A 22531-nucleotide genomic window follows, 5' to 3' on the forward strand; every position below is an offset into this window, starting at 1 on the left:
GATTGCGTGCTGGGAGGTGCACCTATGCGATGGCAAGAGTGTCCATCCAAACAGAAGTTAAAAGAAATAAAGCTACAGTCCATTAAATCTTAGTGTTTGTGTTTCATGAGTACTTTTATTCTCAAATATATTGTGGTCCGTGCAACCCGGTAGGAAGATTAGTGCCTATGGATAAAGTGCTGGTTAAAAAGCTTAAAGGTGAAGTGTTAAATTGATAAAAAAAAGTGTGATATGTTACTTCGCATTCAACAAGATAATTAAAAATTAGTGTGTGTTTGGATTTACAAATTTTGGTTTCATTTGGATTACCTCAAACGGAGGTAAGTGAATTTGCTCATATATGTTCGGTATTATTAATTAATGTTAATTATGGAAGCATTTTTAATTAAGAAAAGAATTTTAAAGTCAAATATAACGAAAGCAACTTCAGATTTCGAAAAATATACTTGTGATGAATTTCAGTTACAACTTTTTGAAAATAAATGTGCAAAATTTAATAATGAATGTTCAGAGATTTTTGATAAATTATTTGTAGTAGTAGATGAAAAAGAGTTTGACAAATATGTAACTGAACAACAAACTGTTCAAGACAGCATTGATACTTTGTGGGTTAAGGTTAAACGACAAATGTCAAAATTTAGTGCTAAAGATGCAAGCAATGTAAAGATTGAAAATACCAGTGCACAAGGTATGAAATTACCTAAATTAAACTTGCCGTCTTTTAGTGGAAATATTCAAGATTGGTTAAGCTTTCGGGATCTTTTCATTTCAAGCATTCATAATAATAATGTATTATCGGATTCCCAAAAGCTCTCGTATTTGAAGTTATCGCAGCTAGGATTATTTAATCAGTCATAATTTGTGACAATAACTATAAAATTGCTTGGGATTTTTTAGAAGAGAGATACTCCAATAAACGTGATCAAGTTTTCGCCCAGATAAAGCGATTCATGTCAATTTCTCCCATACTAAATGAAAGCCTGTCTTCTATTTTAAAATTAGTAGACACAGTGAATGAAAGTGTAAGGTCTTTGGAAATATAAGACCAAAAAATAGAGGGATTCGCAGAAACATTTCTTGCATATATTTTGCTGCAAAAATTAGATGTTTCCACTCGTCTTTGGTGGGAAAGAGATTCAAAAACAAGTGAGTTACCTAAATTATCTGAGCTTATTACATTTCTAAAAAATCATGCTAGAACTTTGCAGTCGTCAAAGTCATCTAATGTATTTAATGCGAAAAAGGGTCAACCTATTCAAAAGGTGAGAGCCTTAGTGTCAAATGTTAAATGTCAAAATTTTAAATGTATTTGTTGTAAAAGTATCAATTTTCACAAGTTGTATAAATGTAATTCTTTCTTGAAAATGACTGTAAGCAAACGTCTTGAATTTGTTAAGAAACATAAATTATGCTTTAATTGCTTGGGTTTGAATCCGACTCATTCTGCAAAGAACTGTCATTCAGAATTCAGCTGTTCAAAATGCATGAAAAAACACCATAGTTTACTGCATTTTCCCAATCAAGACATTTCGCATTCACCTGCTACTATAGGGAGTTTTGTGGGGAAGGAGGAAGCACCGGCTAATAATTCTGCCCCCCCTTTAGTAGACAACTCGGAGGAGCTGAACGCTGAAGCCAGATGTTTTGAAATGTTATCTAATTGCAACCAAATAAACAATTCGGAATTTATTGGTTCGTGTGTAACTGCTTCACAAGTGATTTCGAAGGAGGTATTTCTATCTACTGCTATTATTTATGTTAAAGATTCTTGCGGAATTTTATTGCTTGTCGAGCTTTACTTGACTGCAGAAGTTAGTGTTCGTGTTTCACCTATGATTTCGCTAATAGGCTTGGAATAAAAGGGAGTAAAATTAACATATCAGTTTCATGTTTAAATGGAAAAGCTATATTGGTAAAATCCAAGCTTACTGCTGTGATATCAAACAAGCGTGATTACCACCGTGGTCTCGAATTCTTTGTTGTACCTAAAATTAATGAATTAGTACCAGTGAATTATTTTAAGTTTTCATTTTCACAGCTTCCGCAAAAGATCAAACTAGCGGATCCTCATTTTAACAAAACCCAGAAAATAGATGCCTTGTTAGGTGCAGTATGCTTTTATGAACTATTGAAGGCTGATCAAATTCATCCACGAAATTCTAATTTAACTCTTCAAAATTCCGTATTTGGATACATTGCTACCGGTGTAAATGTTGGTTCAAATTCAGGCAATACGATTCAGTGCGGATTTATGAAAGTCGAAGAAGACTTAAATTCACTAACCAAGTCCTTTGGGGAGATTGAGGCTGTTACAGAATCTCTCAAAATAAAAAATAAAGAAGAAGTAGAATGTGAGGAACGTTTTATGAAAACCCATCAGAGGAATACTGAGGGTAGATATGTAGTGACTCTACCATTAAGGCAAGATGTTCATTTGGGTGATTCTTCGCAATTGGCCACCCAACGGTTAAATAATTTGTGGAAGAGACTAGACAAAACCCCTGACATGTCTAGGATGTATTGTGAGTTCATGAGTGAATATAAAGCGTTAGGGCATATGCAAAAAATGCAGAGGGTGTCTGAAACTTCTAGATACATAATGCCTCATCATGGTGTTTATAAGGCAGAGAGCAATACAACTAAGTTACAAGTGGTATTCGACGCATTGGCTCCTTCATCGTCTGGTTTTTCATTAAACGACTGTTTGAAGAATGGAGGTGTAGTTCAAGATGACCTGTTTTCTATCTTGCTACGATTTAGAAAACACAAGGTGGCTTTCACTGCTGATATATGTAAAATGTATCGGCATATTTGTATAGATCCTGAGCAACGCAAACTTCAATGCATCCTTTGGAAAAATATGTTAAATGATGCGTCTAAACTTTATCAATTACTTACGGTAACATACGGAACCAAATCAGCGCCTTTTTTAGCAACAAGAGTGTTGAAGCAGTTAGCCTTAGATGAAAAGGATAAGTATCCATTGGCTTCTAAAACGACACTCAACGATTTTTATGTTGATGACATTTTGTCTGGTGCAGAAAATGTCACCTCTGCTGTAGAATTGCAGCGGCAGTTAATAGACATGCTACAATCTGCGAAAAAGGAATTGCAGAAGTGGTGCTCAAATGAAAAAATTCTTTTAGAACAAGTTCCATTCGAAAAACAAGAGTATCGTTTTGGAGAATCTTCACAAAGCACCGTAAAGACTCTGGGTTTAAGATGGAATCCAGAAGAAGACTTTTTTAGTTTTACTGTGTCTAGTTCGTCAAAAATCTGTACAAAACGCACGGTTTTGGCAGATATTGCTAAACTGTTTGATCCTTTAGGTTTCCTAGGGCCTGTAATCATGAGGGCTAAGATATTCCTGCAAAGGCTGTGGCTTTTACATCTAGAATGGGATGATCCACTTCCTTTCAAAGAGCGACAAGAATAGGAGACATTTCAAAAGGCCTTACCAGAGTTGAAACAAATCAAAGTCCCTTGTTACACTCTAATAGAATCAATTAAAGAAACTGAGCTCCACTGTTTTGCTGATGCTTCAAAGTTTGGATGTGGTGGAGTAATTTACTTGTGTAGTGTCTCTGAAATTGGCGAAGTTAAAGTGACTTTACTTTGCAGCAAATCTCGAGTATCGCCTATCAAAGTAAAAACCATTCCTCATCTGGAGTAGTGTGCAGCAGAGCTCCTTTCCAAACTTGTGTGTAAGGTAATAACATCTTTGAGTTTATATGTTGACAAAGTTATTCTGTACACAGATTCAACAATTGTGTTAGCCTGGATTGCTACATCTCCTCATCTTCTAAAAGTGTTTGTGTCAAATAGAGTAGCTCGTATCCAAGAGCTAACTAAGGATTTCTGCTGGCAACATGTCAGAACCGCAGACAATCCCACTGACCTAATTTCTCGCGGTCTGAGCCCGGAAATTATTGCTGACAACTCTTTGTGGTTTCAGGGACCAAATTTTCTGCATCAACAGGTCATTAATTATAGTGTTAATAATAACTTTGAAAATTCAAATGAGAACTATGTGCGTGAACTGAAACTTATTTCTAATGTAAATTTGACAGTAACTGTCAAAAATTCTCTTTTAGATTATGTTTTTAGTATTACTAATTGTTATGCTAAATTAATTAATGTTTTTGCTTATGTTTTAAGATTTATAAGAAATTGTAGATCAAAGGGAAAACAAGTAGGTCATCTGACAGTAGATGAGGTTTCATTAAGCGAAAATAAATTACTTTCCTTAGTTCAACGTCAAAACTTTCCTGAAGAATTCAAGAACTTAAGTAAGAAAAGGGAAGTATGTAAAAATAGTCAGTTAAAATTTTTATGTCCCTTTTTAGATGAATCTTAAGTTATTAGAGTAGGTGGTAGACTGCAGGAAGCTAACTTACCCTTTAACACAAAGCACCCTGCTGTCGTGCCAAAAAATCATAAACTGACTCATTTAATTATGTTACACTACCATATTCGAAACTTTCATACTGGAGCACAAGCGCTCTTGCATAGTGTTAGACAAAAATTTTGGCCGATAAGTGGACGTAATCTTGCTAGAAAGATAGTAAGAGAATGTGTTACGTGTGCCAAAGTAAAAAAAGTACTGCTGGATCAAAAGATGGGAAATTTACCGTTAGAGAGACTAAATCCATCCTTTCCCTTTAACCATACTGGTGTTGACTTTTCTGGCCCTTTTGGTATAAAGTATACAACTCAGAAGAAGAGCGTAGAGCACAAGATTTATGTTGCAATTTTTGTTTGCCTCTTGACTCGTGCAGTCCACCTCGAGATCGTTTCAAATTTATCTACAGAATCATTTATTGCTGCTTTGAAGTGATTTATTTCTAGAAGGGGTAAATGCGCAACCTTATTTAGCGATAACGCTCGAAATTTTGTTGGGGCTAGCAATGAATTGAAGCGACTCTACAATTTGTTGAAATACCCTGATGAATTCTTAACCAAATATCTGACATCTGAAAGAATTCATTGGAAGTTTATCCCTCCCAGGGCTCCTCACTTTGGAGGTATATGTGAGGCAGGTGTTAAGTCGTTTAAGTTTTATCTTAAGCGTGCAGTTGGGAGATTGATTTTTACATTTGAGGAGTTTCTTACAATTTTGAACCAGATTGAAGGAATTTTAAATTCACGTCCAATATCCCCTTTGTCAAATGACACCAATGATTTAGAAGCTCTTACACCCGCACACTTTCTAGTCGGGCGATCTTTAACATCAATAACAGAGCCTGATTTAACTGGTTTTCTGATAGTTCTTTAAAGCGCTGGCAGCGCACTACTAAAGTAATGCAATATTTGTGGAAAAGATGGCAAAATGATTACATCAGTCATTTACAGCAACGATTTAAGTGGTATTTCTCTAAGGATAACGTTAAAAAGGGCACTATAGTTTTAGTAAAGAAAGACAACATGCCCACTTCGACTTGGTAACTGGATAAAATAGAAGAGGTAATTTATGGTAAGGATAAAAAGGTTAGAATTTGTATTGTAAAAACCAAGACAGGTTTTTTTAAAAAGACCAATAACTAAATTAGCTGTACTACCAGTAGATGTTACATAAGTTCATGTATATTTCCTGAGTTCAAAAACTTATTATATATGCATTGTATTTTAATTTAGATGTTGTGCATTTCATGTTCTGTGGTTAATTATGTTTATTGCTTTTGTTTATGTGTATCAATTTAAATTTTGTGATATGATTTGGACTATATGGTGATTTAAAACTGTTTAATTTTGGTCATTGTTAACTATGTAACAAATGCCCAACCCGGGCGGTGTAGTTAAGGCAGAAGTGATCTGGCAACCACGATGAGAGAAAACAGCAACGTGGTTAGCTAGCGGCCATTATTATTGTGCTTGATTACGTGCTGGGAGGTGCACCTATGCGATGGCAAGAGTGTCCATCCAAACAGAAGTTAAAAGAAATAAAGCTACAGTCCATTAAATCTTAGTGTTTGTGTTTCATGAGTACTTTTATTCTCGAACAAGCGTAATATTTATAAATTTTGCAGAATTAAGTTTCGATGGTTTAGAACCATCTGGCTCAGCTGCCTAAGTACAAATGAACGAGATAAGTTAAGAATTGCTGGAAAAAAGTTATATTGATGAAACAAGAAAACTAAAACATAAGTTCCTTAAAGGAATTAGAATTAGGGACCTTAACTAGAACATTAAGACTTTTTTGAATGTGAAATTCCTCTAGAAAATCTGGCTAATCTTTGGAATATGGTAACAGGTAGTTTGGCGACATTTTGGTAAGGTGATAAAGGTTACTAGCTAGGACTTTAGCAGTGTACATGGATAAAGTCAAGAGTGTGCACAATGCCATTTTTGTGCAATCCCGGGATTTTTTTTAAGTGAAAATAGGTCGACGTGTACATGGATGATACCGTGTTATCAGGTTCAATGTTTCTTCTAACCTTCTTCGGAAACATACAATGACCTGACTAGAACAGAGAGCTTACTAAAGCTATGTTCACTAATTGTAGTAAGTAGACAGGATACAGACGAAGGGTATACAAAACCCTTTATTTTTTTCTTTATATACAATGACTTCCGTACTTCGGAATACAATGACCCTCCACTCGGGGTCTAACTTAAAAGATATCAAAATAAAACTAAACTCTAATTTAACTTTAGAATAAGATTGGCCTTATAATAACAGAAAGCGTATGTAGCACAGAGACTGTGAACACTACAGTACGTTTAATTTATCAAGAGGATTAAAACCTCTGGCCTGGAAGGCAAAGTAGCAACTGCGTAACTTCTAAGCGGCCTGCTTCGAACTCACGGCTTCCTCTCTCCTCTGCTTGGCAAAAAGGCCACACTTAAATACTTGGCGTTCGCCAGACAACTTTGCATAAACTCCTTCACGCTTATAATTCTGGCCGGAAGTAGAAAATAAGAAGTGATAGTAAAGATTTAAAATAAAATAAACGTTAGTAAAACTTAAGATCCTTACATACTTCCCGCCAGAGTTAATTAGTTTGAAACTGAGGTCTAAAACGACCTTGTTGAAAACTTTTAGCTCTAGAAACTAACGCGAGGCCAAACTTTTACAAACATAACTTAGCTAGAAACTAGAAAATTTTAAAAGAAAGAAATTTGTTACAATAGCAGCTCCCGGAATATACAACAATCTTTTTTCTTTTTCATCTGTACTGCATCAAAACAGGAGCTTTATTCAATTCTGGTTCCTTCCAGAGATCTGGAAGGAAAACTAGTTTAATGAAATGTTACAGAATGACATTGCAAATAACATATAGAATATACTTTTCTTAACATTCTTATTTCATTCATGACTATTTTAATTATCTCTCCCCGTGCTCTCTGACATGTGTTGTAAAAACACCAAACACGAATGTGTTTCTGTCTATGTGTTCAACACTTCCTCCTACAATCAAAACACTAACGTGTTAAAATTCAACATACGAGACCTCTTAACACACCCTAATTTCAACTCTAGACCCTGAGGTACTATTCTGAAAGTGGCTAACTCTAAAGTGTAGCGTCAGAGAGCCTAACTACATCATTCAACCTTTAACACATATTCACCATGATTTAATCTTTACAGTCACACGAATAACAAATTTTTTAACATTACTTTCACTTTTACCATATCACGGTATTTCTAAACATTCAAAATAACAGTTCACATGTATACAAGAACATATCAAGATGCCGTTAATTTTACACATTTGAAAACATACATTAGTAGTACATTGTTAACTTCTATTCTTTTCAAAGCAAGTGCCAATTCTTTCTACATTGAAATAATACTACATTTCAAAAAGTCTTTCAGGCTAAAACTTCTTTCTTGTTAGAATGTTTTAAATAAAATTTATACAATAACTTTTTACAATATTTAAGTCTTTATACAACGCTATTATACATCAACTTTAGTTTTACGCGCGAGTAATTGAAAAACATAATAAGAAAATCGGTCACAACTCATTTCTCGCCCTTTTGGGGATAAAGGTAGACCTCGCATGAGGTAAAACTTCTTGAAATCTGCCACTTGCAGTAAGAATGAAAGATTAACTTAAGTTTGTAAAGTAACATAAAATTTTACTTATCTTTGTAATATTCAGACATCCTTTTCTGGGCCCAGTCTTTAAAGGTGCTGCAGACCGTAGCTTGGTTGATCCTCCTTCTTGTACGGGCTCGCCCTTCAGTGCTTTCCTCTGGAAGCTTCCGTTTTCCACCACTACGGCCACCCTTGAACATCTTCCTTCTGTCCTCTGCTTGTGGTCTTGGCCGTTTGAAGGCAGCTGGTCTTGGTGGAACCGGGAAACTTCTGTCGTGATCCTGCTTGGACCTCGTTGTTGGCCGTTCAAATTTTTCTTGTACTTTTTCCTCCGCCGCTGATGGCCCTTCCGCAGTTCGGCGACTTTTGCTGCAGAGAGTTCTGTCGGATGAGTCAATCTTCCGTTTCACAGCCGGGTTATAGTTGCCGTCCTTTCTCCCGGTCTTTTCCACATACGTCGTCCTTCTCCCTTCTTCATTCTGGGGGTGTTCGTGAACTCTGTTTTTTGGACGGTGGAACGGCTTCTTTTTCTTTGTACCTTCAATTTTTCCGCGGGGCAATTTTCTTTTCACTTGCTTCTGTCTCTCATTGGCTTGCCCTTGTACTTGTCGTTTTCCCACCTCTGGAACTTGTACCTGCGGTGTCTGCCGTACCGGATCCTGCAAAAGATCTGAAAAGATTTGCATTTTATTACGGTCATAGAATGGTTTTATCTGGTCAATGTTTGCGGAACAGGTTTCACCATTTCTTGCCTTTAACACTACAACAGCGTGAGTTATTTTTTCTATAACATATGGTCCTTCAAAGCGTGGAAAAAATTTGGCATTTTTCTGGTGCTGAAGAAAGTGAATGCTTAATTTTTAGTACTTCATCCCCTACTTTATAAGTTACTCCCCGTCGTTTCAAGTCATAATACAATTTTTGTTTTCTTTGTGCTACTTCCGTATTCTTTTTTGCTTCTTTTATTAGTTTTTCTATATCACCCATTTTAAATTCTGGGGCTCTTTGTTGCACATAAAATAGTTTATCTAACGGTGTTATAACCTTTCTGCCTAGAAATAACTCAGCAGGAGTTTTGCCCGTTGTATCATGTTTTGCGGTCCTAAGGGCGAAAGCAAATTCATTGATATAGTTATCCCAGCTTTTATGAAAATTTTTAACATAACTACGGATAATTTTCACTATATTTCTGTTGACCCGTTCCGCTATATTTGATTGCGGCCGATACGGGACCATTTTTAAATGATGTATGCCCAGTTTTTGGCACATGTCTTCAAATATATTATTTACAAATTGAGGACCATTATCCGATATAACTTTTAGGGGCGCCCCGTATTTTAAAATATATTTATTTAAAATAGAATCGGTAACTAATTTCGCGGAGGCTCGTTTTAAGGGAACAATTTCGGTCCATTTACTAAAATGATCAACTATAACAAGGAGATAGCGACTTTTGTTTAACTGACTTTTTGGGAAAGGGCCCAATAAATCGATGCCGATTATTTCATTTGGAAATTCGGATTTAATACTATTTAGAAACCCGGCCGGGCGGAAATTAATATAATTAACGGCTTGACATGTTGGGCAGGACTGGACATACGCCCTTGTTAACTTTTGCAGTTCAGGAAAGTAGACTGCCTCGCGTACGCGTTGAGTAGTTTTTCGAATACCAGCATGAGAAGCTAAAGGGCTGTCATGGAACTCTTGCAGGATATTTATTCTAAGACTAGCTGGGATAACAGGTCGAAATTCGTTGTTGGAATTCGTAGTTTTTGTATAAAATAATAGACCATCTATTAGTTCGTAATGGGCCGCCCTATTTCTTATCGCCACAATATCTTGGTGGCTAAAATTTTCAGGATCCTTCAAATACTCATAAATACTTCCAAACTCAGGATCCTTACCCAGTTCGGTTATTACAGTTTCTCGGGAATTTATTGTACATGCTGTCAGCATTGCAACTTTTACGGTATTACCCTGTTCGTCTAATTTAATTCGTGACAGGGCATCTGCTACGATATTTTCCTTTCCGGGGGTATGCTTGATTACCAGATTATATTCTTGCAGCTTGAGTGCCCATCTTATTAACCTTGGGGATAAATTTTTTCCAGAGTACAATCTAGTTACCGCCGCATGATCAGAATATACTGTTATCGGCGCCTTTCCAAAATAGACTCTGAACTTTTGCACTGCTAACAGAACTGCAAGTGCCTCTCTCTCGGTCGCGGAATAGTTTCTTTGTGTTTGATTTAAAGTTCGGCTAAAAAATGCTACTGGCTGCTGATTTTGCGAAAGTACCGCTCCTACCGCATAATCCGAAGCATCCGCTGAAATTTCTAAATTTTCATCCTTTTCAGGAAATTTCAACACAGGGGCTTGCGTTAATGCTTGTTTTAATTTTTCGAAAGCACTATTGGCTTCGGCCGTCCACGAGAATCTTGCCTTTTTCCTTTTTAATTTTAACAATGGCTCAGCGATAGCCGCAAAATCTTTTATAAAGGACCTATAATATGAACAAAGTCCTAGAAAAGAAGAAAGCTTCTTTGCTGTGTTTGGAGTCGGATACTTTTGTACAGCGATTATTTTTGATTCATCTGTCTCGATCCCTTTTTGCGATATTTTGTAACCTAAATATTTTAATTCAGGGGCTGGAAATTTGCATTTTTCAACATTAACTTTTAGACCGGCCTCATTTAATAAAGAAAACACCTGTCTTAAATCCTGTACATGTTGGTCTAGATTATCACTAGTAATAATGATATCGTCTAAATAGATAAATGTGGACTTTCCAAGAACAGGTCTTAACACAATGTCCATGCATCGCTGAAATGTTGCTGGGGCGCCTGAAAGGCCAAACGGCATTCGCAAAAATGCATAAGTGCCAGACTTGGTTATAAAAGCAGTCTTAGGCACGTCCTCAGGCCTGATCCCTATTTGAAAATAACCATTCGTTAAGTCTAAAGTTGTCATAAATTTGGTTGATTTTATGTTCCTTAAAATTTCTTCTATAATCGGTAACGGATATACCGGATATTTCGTTATGGAATTTAATTTACGGTAATCAATAGCGAATCTCCACCTTTTTGGATGCTCCAAAGGATAATCATTATTTTTCTTACATAAAACCACCGGACTAGCATAACTACTTGAGATAGGCGTTACGATCTTTTTACGTAGCATATCGGTAATATGCCATTCTATAATTTTTTCCTTATTCTTATCATACCGGTATGGTTTTTGACGAACCGGCAATGCATCTCCGGTGTCAATACTATGGTTAGTAACCTGGGTAAATCCTGGAATATCACTAAATAAGGAAGCAAATTCACTTACCACTTGTCGGATTCTATCTTGCTCGTCATTAGGCAGGTGGTCGAGATTTAACCTTGGCGGTTCAACCTTTTCTACACGCACTGGTTTCATCGTCAGCTTAAGAGACGCTTCATTAAAATCCAGTGTAGCTTGTGCGTCTGAAAGAAAGTCTATTCCTAGTATTAAGTGTGCTTGCAAATTCTTTACTATAAAAAACATCACCTTTACTTGTTCGTCCTTGATACGGATGTACAAAGGTACTTTACCTACGCACTTACATTGTTCTCCTTGCGCCGCTAATACTGTTGTATTATCCGCATTATATATGCGGTATTTGCGAAAATACTTTCTAAAAAAGACTTCTGCCACACAGGAACACTGCGCGCCGGTATCCAGGAGTGCGGTGGCCGGGATATTATTTACCAAGACTTCAATCTTCGGAAGAGTTAAATTTTTCACCATTACTGTATTTAACTTGTAGGAAGAGGGGTTTTCGTGGCCTTCGGATTTCCGCACCCTCTCGTCAGCAGAAATCCGTTTTAGTTTAAATTATTTTTCCTTTCGGTGCTTTCCTTCTTCCTCCACTGGCCTTGAGACTTTTTTCCTGGGTTGCTATTGAACTGTCGACGTTCGCCGGCTGTTTTTGAATGCTCGGGTTTCCTTGCCCACTGATTCGCTTTTTCTCCGTAGCCATGTGCTTGAGTTTGCTGTAGTCTTGGCGTACCAAATTGGTTTCGCTGTTGATATTGGCGTCTTCTTTCGACGTCCGCCGTTCTTCTACTTTCAAACTGGATTGCTAGCTCAAATAATTTTTCCAGTGTAGTCGGATTTCTCAATTCAATAAAGTCTTGCACTTGGGGTAGTAACCTCGGCAAAATCACTTGAATTATTTCAGGATCCGGACGGTTTCCATACAAGAGCTTGAAAACGTGAATTTTTCTTAAAATAAAGCTCGAGATGTTTTCCATTCTTTGTTGATATATACTGAAAAGTTCTGTTTCTAATTTCGCACGATCCCTTACAACAGGGAAGGCTTTTAGTAGGGCAGTCTTGAAATTTTCGTAGGTATAGGTGGGACTTCCTGCTTGACCCAAGAGACTTCTGCCGATACATTTGAACCAGTTAAGCGCTTGGCCCCTCAAAGCGCTGGTAGCTAAGGTAACTTTTTGAAACTCGTGCACGGGGTAGAGCATGAAGTGGTCATCCAATTTTTCCAAAAAACTGGTTACCTGTGAGTTTCCATTAAACGTTGCTTCTGGTTTTATCGAAGCGCGCATGGTCTGGACAATATACCCAAATCCTTCCAGGGCGGCAGCTGGCATTTCTGGATTCTGAGCTGTTTCTGCAGGCAGCACAGGTTCTTCTTGAAACTCGGCCATGGTTATTCTTCGTCGGGCGCCACTATCAGGTTCAATGTTTCTTCTAACCTTCTTCGGAAACATACAATGACCTGACTAGAACAGAGAGCTTACTAAAGCTATGTTCACTAATTGTAGTAAGTAGACAGGATACAGACGAAGGGTATACAAAACCCTTTATTTTTTTCTTTATATACAATGACTTCCGTACTTCGGAATACAATGACCCTCCACTCGGGGTCTAACTTAAAAGATATCAAAATAAAACTAAACTCTAATTTAACTTTAGAATAAGATTGGCCTTATAATAACAGAAAGCGTATGTAGCACAGAGACTGTGAACACTACAATACGTTTAATTTATCAAGAGGATTAAAACCTCTGGCCTGGAAGGCAAAGTAGCAACTGCGTAACTTCTAAGCGGCCTGCTTCGAACTCACGGCTTCCTCTCTCCTCTGCTTGGCAAAAAGGCCACACTTAAATACTTGGCGTTCGCCAGACAACTTTGCATAAACTCCTTCACGCTTATAATTCTGGCCGGAAGTAGAAAATAAGAAGTGATAGTAAAGATTTAAAATAAAATAAACGTTAGTAAAACTTAAGATCCTTACAGTGTATGTGGAATTCTTAAGTGCAGCAGTGGCAAGCAGTGGGCGATTCTGCACTTTGTCCCAATTTCGCAACTAATCTTCGTCAGGATTAAGCACTTTTTTCCATAAAAGTTCTAGCATAAGCGTAATTCGGCTAGCAGATTGTTGGGGAAAAAATGTTGAGTAAGAAAAAAAACATGCCTTTACTTCGTGAAAACAAAATGGCATATAAACAAAAACTAGCAGGTTACTATAGCAGGGTTGGTCGCCAAATTTTCGCCAAAAAAAATCGACAAGTTACCATAATCCAAAGATTAACCGAAAATCTTAATTCAATAATGGAAGATGTTTTTTGAATAATTTTGGCTGCAGAAAAATGGAAAGTGTGATTTTCTGACCAACAGTGCTGGGCAGCAGATTATTTCTGGGTTTCCTTTTTCCTAATGTATTCCTCGTATTCTTAAACATGAAATTCTAAGGCTTTCTTGGTTTGGCCAATGTTAATTAAACCAAGGAATTCTGTAAATATCCCATGAATTCATATCCAGAATGGGGTTCTTGAGTATGGAACTCGGAATTTTATTGATGGCAGAATAAACAACCCAAAACTTAAATTTCTGTAAAATACTTACAATTTTATAGCTAATCAATGGAAGACAATAAAATTCTTTTAATCTTCTAAAACGAGAGTGTGCCTTTTGATGTGTTGAGATGAGAATTTTTTAACTGCTTGGTTAATAATATTATGTAAAAAGCACGTGTTAATAGCAACTGCTGTTAAATTATTTAGTTCATGATCAAGAGCCGGCTTGGAGGAGCAAACCTGAAGTGCATGGAAAACAAAGCAATAAAATGAGGCTAACTTCTGTGTAGTTGTATGATATGATTTGAAGTGTGATGGAAGGCAAAGTGATGAATGTTACTGAAGTTGGATATGTTATGTGCAACCAAAATGTCAAGGAATGGAAGAGAATTGGAGTTCAGAAGTGAACTGAATAGCAAGATCAATTCAATTCATTTTTCAAAGAACTTTATTTAAATCATCTTTATTACTACCAAACAGGGTAAAAGTATCATCTGTGTAGTGGAACCATACTAGGAAGTTTAAAGCTTCAAATGATTTTGATTTGTAATAATGCATGTAGATATCAGCAAAGATGGAACTAGATTGTTTTCTGTGGATAATTCCTCAGCTTACTTATTAGTATGAAGTATTCTTGTTGTTTGACCAGGGTTTTCATGCTACCTGGAAAATTGGGGAATTCGAAATTTGACCAAAGAATTTAGGGAAAAGTCAGGGAATTTTATACGGCGATCACCCCAAAAAAGCGAGTTTTGCTCCGAGGTTGGAAGCGATCACATTCTTGGCGAATTGTGTATCGCGTGAGCGTCATTCAGGCAGCCGGCATAGAGCCAATTTTCGCAGCTCCAATTATATTGTATTTTAGAAAGGCAAAGCAAGTTTCCAGCAACTTTGGTTTCCAGTAACTTTCAGAATCGCATGTGCAGTGCATGTTCAACTAAACAATATACTTATTCTGGTATAAAAGGTAATCGGTTTAATCCTGGTATACAGTACTATGAAGGGTCAGAATCAAGAATATGTTTATTAAGAAAGTAAACTCTGCAACAGGAGTGGCTCCGTTCCTACGTAGAGGGAAACAGCTGTGCACACGTGAAATATCTGTCGCCAAAGCTCAAAGCCGGTGTTGAAGTTCGAAGGACGTTATCAAGGGGTTCATAAAATGAATATTGTTTAAAATTTTCTTTAAAGGAAAAGAAATATTTTTTCGAGTAAGTAAATTAATTAATGAATTAGTTAATTTTGAGGGGGGGAAACACTACGAAAATCCGTGTTTAAATTATCGTGAAAAGTCAAAGAAGAAACATTTTTTCCCTGTACACATCGCGGAGAGGGAAATTCTCGTCGCCAAATCCCTTGGCGAATTTTCCCTCTGCTTTCTACCAACGTAATAGCATTAGGTCTATGGAATCTTTTCTTCTTTACATAGGCGTTCTTTGGTTAGAACAGCCTCCATGTATTCTATTTTAACCTCCATGTATAGTACACACAGGATTTGGCGACATTATGATGAGCAGTAAGCAGGTCATTTTGGTGTTGGCGACAATTTTCAAAATCATGTCCAAAGCCTTAGCGTATATTAAGATGTTACTGCAAAATCTTTTTTCCCCTTTTTAATAAATGCCTTATTTGTCATTTTGAGGTAAAATGAAAAAATAGTAATCAGTCATCTAGGCAATCCATTTAATATAATTATATTCGCTAAAATATCATTGATTATTCGAATTCAATTTTTAAGTAATTATTTTTATGTTATTCGTATCATTTAATGTTGCTTCTTCCCTCTAAATTTATTTATTATTAGTAAATAATACTTTCAAATTTCAGGAAATTTTCTCTGGCATAATCCTGAAATCATTCTAGCAGTATGATGACATACCATCATGAAATTTGATGCACATAATTTTTGCTTATGTATGCTCCTAAATAATATAAAATACCTGAATTTATTTAAGAACATCATTAAATAGATTTCTTTCTTTCGTTTAGCTGCAAAATATCTGTAAAAAAAGACATTTTTTAATTCAGATTCTAATCTCGACCTGTAGAGGAGGAAACATCTCCTATTATACTTATAATATGAGATTTATATATATGGCAAATTTTTGTGTTTTCAAGTAATACCATAATTAATTTACTTCTTAGCACAACCAATGTGCATTACACGGATAGACTGGAATTTTCTTAAAACGCACCTGGAAAAGTCAGGGAATTTCTTTCTCCTGTTTGAGTGGCAACCCTGTTTGACCTCTCCAGTAATCATTATTCACCATGTTATTTTAACCTAAAATGTGTGTTTGTGTATTGCGGGTGGTTATAGCGTGGCTCATTAGATGTGTGGCCTCTTGTGCAAATAAAATATATGTGTAAAATATGGTTATCTAAAACTACTGAATGTTCAGAAGAAAGTAATTAATTTATTTCTTTTTTTTTACAAAGTTATTACTACTTTTAAAGTAATGTGAATGTCGACTTGTAGCTCTTAGAAAATCTAGTTGCAGCTCTCAGTCTTTACTGAGTTTCAACATGAAGCTCTAACTGACATTGGAGTTTGGCCACCTTTGGTATATATCATCTCTCTGTAATTAGCAAATAAAATTTACCTGATAATTCATGTTTAATTTTTAGTGGAATTTGGTAAATTTTGTGATGCAAAAGATTGTACCATATAATAAAATTGATAGAATGAGAGAATGTTTTCACGCAACTTACCTATAAAATTCAGAAGATGTTGGAAAGACCCCCCAAAAAAAGTCTTCTTTTGTTGACTTGAACCATATTCTTAGATTGTTATTCATAGTTGTGGATTTTGCAGACATCTACATTGAGGAAAGTAACTGCGTATTCTTTCCAGAGAGATCAAGATGCTTGTCCTACATTGTCGAATTTAAAAGCATTGATCTCCTTTGTTTTAGTAAATATTGCAAATCGTCAAGTATAAATGTCAAATACTTAGGCCTCTGATGGCACAGGATAGGATAAGTTTGTTAATTTTATTTTAAATTGTATTTTTAATGAAGTAAAAAATGTATTTAATGATAATGTATAAGAATTTCATTTAGAAAAAGACACTGCCAGGCTTGGTATATATGCTTGCCACAGAATTAGCCATGCCTATATGTTTTACAGTCAAAAGTCTTTAATCCGGACTCGTCGGGACTTCGGCCATTCCGGATTATCGGTTTTTCTGGATTATAGATCATCAATTTAAATCTGCTAAGATGGCATGCAGAAATTATAAAATTAAAAATGTGAAACCGTAATTTATAAAATAAAGAGCAATTATTATCTAAAAGGTATCAAAATTTACAAAAAAAGCTTAATTTTTATTTGTTTACTTTATGAAATAAAGAGCAATAATAATCTAAAGGGTATCAAAATTTACAAAAAATAAATAAATAAATAAATAAAAGCTTAATATTTATTTGTTTACTTTATTAAATATTTCTTTTAACGCGCGCATGCGTAAAGCATACATTACGCATAGTCGAAATTAGAAAATTACAACCAGAAAACTATTTGATGTGTATTCGTGATATTTATAATGACGAGGAATTTGATTTAAATCATATCAAAGACGGAGTACATCGAGATGAAATACTACATTTAGTAAGGAATTGTAAGCCGAATAAAATAAAAACATCTGCCCTAAAGATAAAGATGGTGCTGACAGATCAACTTCCAGTCATTGCGCACCTCGGTGTTTCCCCCACCCCGCAGAGCAGCGTGAAACTGATAAACAGATTTCGGAATGGTTAGAGAAACAAAGGATATGCCTTTATACATTTTTTTCAGCAATTCCACTTTTTGTTTGATGGACATCAAAACATGCTTTTGCTTTGTAGATCCTTTGGCAGCTCCAGAATCGGAAATTCTTTGACATAATTAAAAGTTCAAGCTTACTTTTATAAAATTTGCTCTAACAGTTTGGAAAAAATAATAAGCCGTATAAAATTAGAAGATTAAGGAACAACGCAATCAGCAACATTAACTGAAATAGATAATTAGATAATTTTAGCTTAGCTTATACCGTCCGTTATACATTAAACGCGTATGCGTAAACATATTATGAGCATGCGCACACGCATATGCACATGCATAAAGGTATTTCGCACATGCGTAAACGCCTATGCGCATGCGTGAACGCACTATGTGTTGACGTATGCGCAGAAAGTTTGTAGTTTTGGGGTCCGGATTAACGACTTTTGACTGTATTACTCTACTCCTTTTTTATTATTATTATTATTATTTTATAAAGAATATACCCAGGTATTTTTAAAAGAATTCATAGTAGTTAAAATATCCTCTGAAAGAAACTGCCTAAAGAGTATTTAGCTTTCAGTATCTTGTGTTTCATTTACCCATGATTTATTACATCCTTTTTTTAATTTAAAAAATGAATAATTTATGATATAAATACTCAAAATATGTACTAAACAGGAAGGACAATAATGTGGGGAAATACTCAAAGCCTCATTAAAACAGTCTGGGACTGCAGCAGAGAGTTCTTTCAGGATCCCCGGTGCTTGCTTTCATTCCTTTTACAGGAGAAAAATAGGATTATAAGAAGTTAGGAAGATTTATGGGCCCTAGTCTGGGCCTTGTAAGCCTAAGTAGTATTCAGGCTCTGGAAATCTAGTGTCCTATTTAACCTAACCTAAATATCCACGCATAAAGGAGACTTATTGCTTTTGTAACAGAGTGGAAAGTCTTTGTCCATTCCTCTCTCTGCCTGCCAATCAATTAGTCGTACTGTAAAATTACATTTTTTTCATTGCTTCATGATCACTTCAGTTTTAAATTTGTTCAAATAAGCTATGAATCATATTTCTATTTTTCTTTTGCAGCTGTTTTTCAGAGTATGTGTTAATATTGGTGAATTGTCTGATTTGTTGATTCAGCAAGCTATTACTTCAGTTGTCAAAGTAAGTTTAGTTTTCCTGAGTACTTAAATATTTTTTAATTCAAATATAACTTAAATTAATTGTCTGAGCTAGTATATTAACTCTTCAATTGGCCACAAATTTCTAAAGTTCATGAATAATAGGTATTTTTTGGATTATAAACCCATAATGATCCTCCCAAGTTATGCCTTGACTCCTTTTCATCCAATATATATGTTATTTCAATTATTTGGGCACATTTCAAAATGCATGTCTGTAAACTTTTTTTTTTCACATGTATATATGTAGGATATAGTTGTATTTACAAACTATAGGAACAGTCCTATTGATGACAGCGGTAGTGACATTTAGTAATTTAATGACGAAAACACGCAAACATAATTAACACGAAGATTAAAAAAAAAAGGAAAGAAGAAAAATTATCTGTCCATGGCATCATCAAAATGTAATAACATCATATTAAGTGAAATCACATCATAAAAATAATTTAGAATTCTTCTCTTTTGAACTTTTTCGTTGCTGCTGTTTTCATCTTTCATCTGCTAAGTGGTCACGTGGTCGTTTTGGTAAGCGCGTTGCCATTCTTATATGTAAAAAGAAGCTTGTAACCACATGGCTATTCTGCAGGCTGGTTGAAGAAGACAAGAGAGCTGAAAAGAAGGAGAAAAAATCAATGTCTTGGTGGCGAATGTTGGGTTTGTGCACCACCGTTTCATCTTATCAGCAGAAGTTGACGTTGTGGTAAGGCCTTCATAACGAACAGATGGATGAACTTTCAATATTTCTTAAAGGCCGAAGAATTTAGAACGAAGTTTCAGTCGAGGTCCAAACTGGGTGCTTTGTATTGCCACTTAGTCTCAAAGCTTGTATTTACAGGCAGGTTTTCGACGTTTCGTATACTGTTGTATATTTTCTTCTTGTAAACAGTGTATGTTCTGTTGAGCTTCAATACATAGATGAGTTTTTTTCATCATGTCACTGGGTCTCTAATTTAATTTTCTTTAGGGTCCTTTTAAATTTTCTTTGTTTATGTTTCCATGCTCTATTTTTGCCTATCTTTGGGTTTAAAGTGGCTAAAGAATATAAAACAGTATTTTTTCCCCGGATATTTCAGCATTCTTTGTTGCCTTAACAGCTTCAACTGCATCTTTTTCATGTATGTAACTTACGGTAGAAGTTCAATATATAAGTGATAAATTTAGGATTATCTCAGTTACTTTTGGAAAAATTTCAGCAATTTGAGAAATTGTATCGACTGGAGCACAAGAGACAAATAAATCTCCTGCAAGATCTTTTGATTTTTCTCAGTTTTAGTTTCACTAGTAAATTCTCAAAATGCAAATAATACTTTGCAATAATAGTTGTTTCTTTGCATCTTTTTTGGCACAGCAACCTCTAAAATATCAGAAGACAAAGCTTTGATTTCTTCCGTAGTAATATCACTAAGTAAATTTCCCAGTTAGATGCTTCTAGCACCTATTACTTAACGTCTCAGACGTGAAGTAATAGGTGCTAGAAGCCTCTAACTGGGAAAGTGATGCATGTATGGAAAAGAAGACTGCCGCACTACAACTTTGTATATCAGGCTGAACTGCTGGCCATCAGTGCTGCTCTGAAGTATAACACAGAAGTTGAAGGAGCTCCCACACAGATCTACTCTGACTCGGCCTCCAGTCTGGAAGCCATAGCTAATGAGAGATCACGTAGCGTGCTAGTTCAAGAAATTAGGCTGCAGCTGTTACAATTCAACCAGGTGCACATCCCAAGTCTCAACTATGTGCAGGCTCATACTCGTGCCAGCTCAGGCAACGAGCTGGCTGATGCTGCGGCAAAGGAGGCAGCGAGCTCCACTGACGGCAGTGAGGAAGGCACATTAAAGCCGATCTCCTTTGTCAAAAGACAGACGCAAGAACAATTATTGTCTTAGTTGCAACAGAGATGTGCTCAGGGCACCACAGAATGTCGGGTTTTTAAGTTCATCCCAAAAGTAAAGACCGATACACAGTCCTACACTTATTTTATGACGCAGTTTTTAACACGACACGGCCCTTCCTCATGTACAAATTTCGCTTTGGATTCGTAGATAATGACACCTGCGAATGTGGTGAGGTAGATGACCCTGACCATCTCTTCTTTTCATGCATCCTCAGTACAGGCTCAAAAAGCCTAAAGACAATTACTGATCCCAATGGTTCCAGACTACAAAGAGTCTAAGTCAAGATTAGCTAAAGATCAAGGCTGTAATAGATGAATGCGTAATAATGTATAGGGCAGAGCCCAGTAACCAGAAGTGCAAATTTGCAGTAACGACCATAGTGGTCCACTTGAAAGCCCTTAGGGCTCAGTGTATACACATCGACAGACATTTGCTGGCTGGGCACATCATATCTCTGCAAAATCTCAACATTGACTCATCAAACCTTACTAATTAGAGACATCAGCTACAGCACGGCTACCTACTTCTGATTGTCAACTGGTAGTTACATTTTAATGCATCACCTTCATTTAGAGGTGTGCGCTAGCACATGTCCTACAGCACACAGTACATAACTCTCAACTAATGTATACTCGTAAAGCTCCTACACTGTTCTGTCTGTACCCTGTTGGTGGTAACCACTAACATTTCTCTATGTACTGTTTGAATTTCTATATATATAATTGTACCAATATCATATGAATGTCTATTATTAACTTGTAACTCTGTGTAAATCTGCGCACTTGCATCTCTTAATCATGCAGCAATAGTGTATTTTCATATTCAGTTGTAATTCCCTATTACTTGATTTATGCAGTATGACAATAGAATGCTAGTAGCTCTTCAAGGGCCCTGTAACCGTGCCCATGTTGTGAACCCCTCTTTGTTTTTATACGTATAATTGTACCAATATCATATGAATGTCTATTATTAACTTTGTAACTCTGCGTAAATCTACGCACTTGTACCTCTTAATCATATGTAATGCAACAACAGTGTATGTATTTTCATATTCAGTTGTAATCCCGTATTACTTGATTTATGCAGTATGACAATAGAATGTTAGCAACTCTTCAAGGGCTTAAGGGCCCGTGACCATGCCCATGTTGTGAACTTTCCTTTTTTTTTAGTAATAGAACATTAAATTTGCTGTGTCCACGGACTTGTGTTACCATGGGATGGTCCTCTCTGGCATCTCCCTGCTGGGTGGGCACTCAATTCCGTATGGGTATACCCAGATATATCCAGGACGGAAGCCAGCTCTGCGGTTTAAACCTATTGCTTCATCATCAAGAGTCTTCTGCGAAAAGCTTTCTTTTTTTCAGTTTTCGGGGTCTTTTCCGCTTTTAGAGTTTTCTCTGGTTTCTTTTCTTTGGGTATTTCTGCACTTTTAGCATGTGTTTTCTCTTTTGTTTATTCATCACTTTCTTGTTTGAACTGATTCAGTTTATTTTTCACGGCTTCCTCAGTATTCTGTATACTTGTTCATCATCCAAATCGGCATCGGCATCATCTTCATCATTAACCATTTTCTTTAACTGATTATCATTTTTCTTTCATCCTCTTAAAATCTTTCATAGCAGTAATAACTTATGTGCTTTGTAAGGAGTAATGATATGGTGAACTTCTTCCTGAATTTCAGAGTTCGAAATGTGTGAGAGATCAAACGGACATTGTTGATCATGAGTGACCTTAGCAATATTAGCAAAAAGTTCATCATCATTACTGTTGCATAAATGAATATCATCTTTATCAAATGTAAATTGAG

At 36.0% G+C, this 22531-nt stretch overlaps 1 protein-coding gene across 1 annotated transcript in view; it reads left to right on the plus strand.

The window, feature by feature from the left end:
* LOC146995241 (protein BCCIP homolog) overlaps positions 1–22531 on the plus strand; it is a 57171-nt gene that overhangs the window by 6426 nt on the left and 28214 nt on the right. The window contains exon 3 of the mRNA XM_085826003.1: positions 18732–18809. Within this exon, the coding sequence (XP_085682129.1) occupies positions 18732–18809 (78 nt within the window). The remainder of the gene's footprint in view (positions 1–18731; positions 18810–22531) is intronic.

The sequence above is a fragment of the Stegodyphus dumicola genome, chromosome 10 (assembly GCF_044657685.1).
Source record: "Stegodyphus dumicola isolate Sdum_Otavi_A_Nest chromosome 10, ASM4465768v1".
Classification (NCBI taxonomy): domain Eukaryota; kingdom Metazoa; phylum Arthropoda; class Arachnida; order Araneae; family Eresidae; genus Stegodyphus; species Stegodyphus dumicola.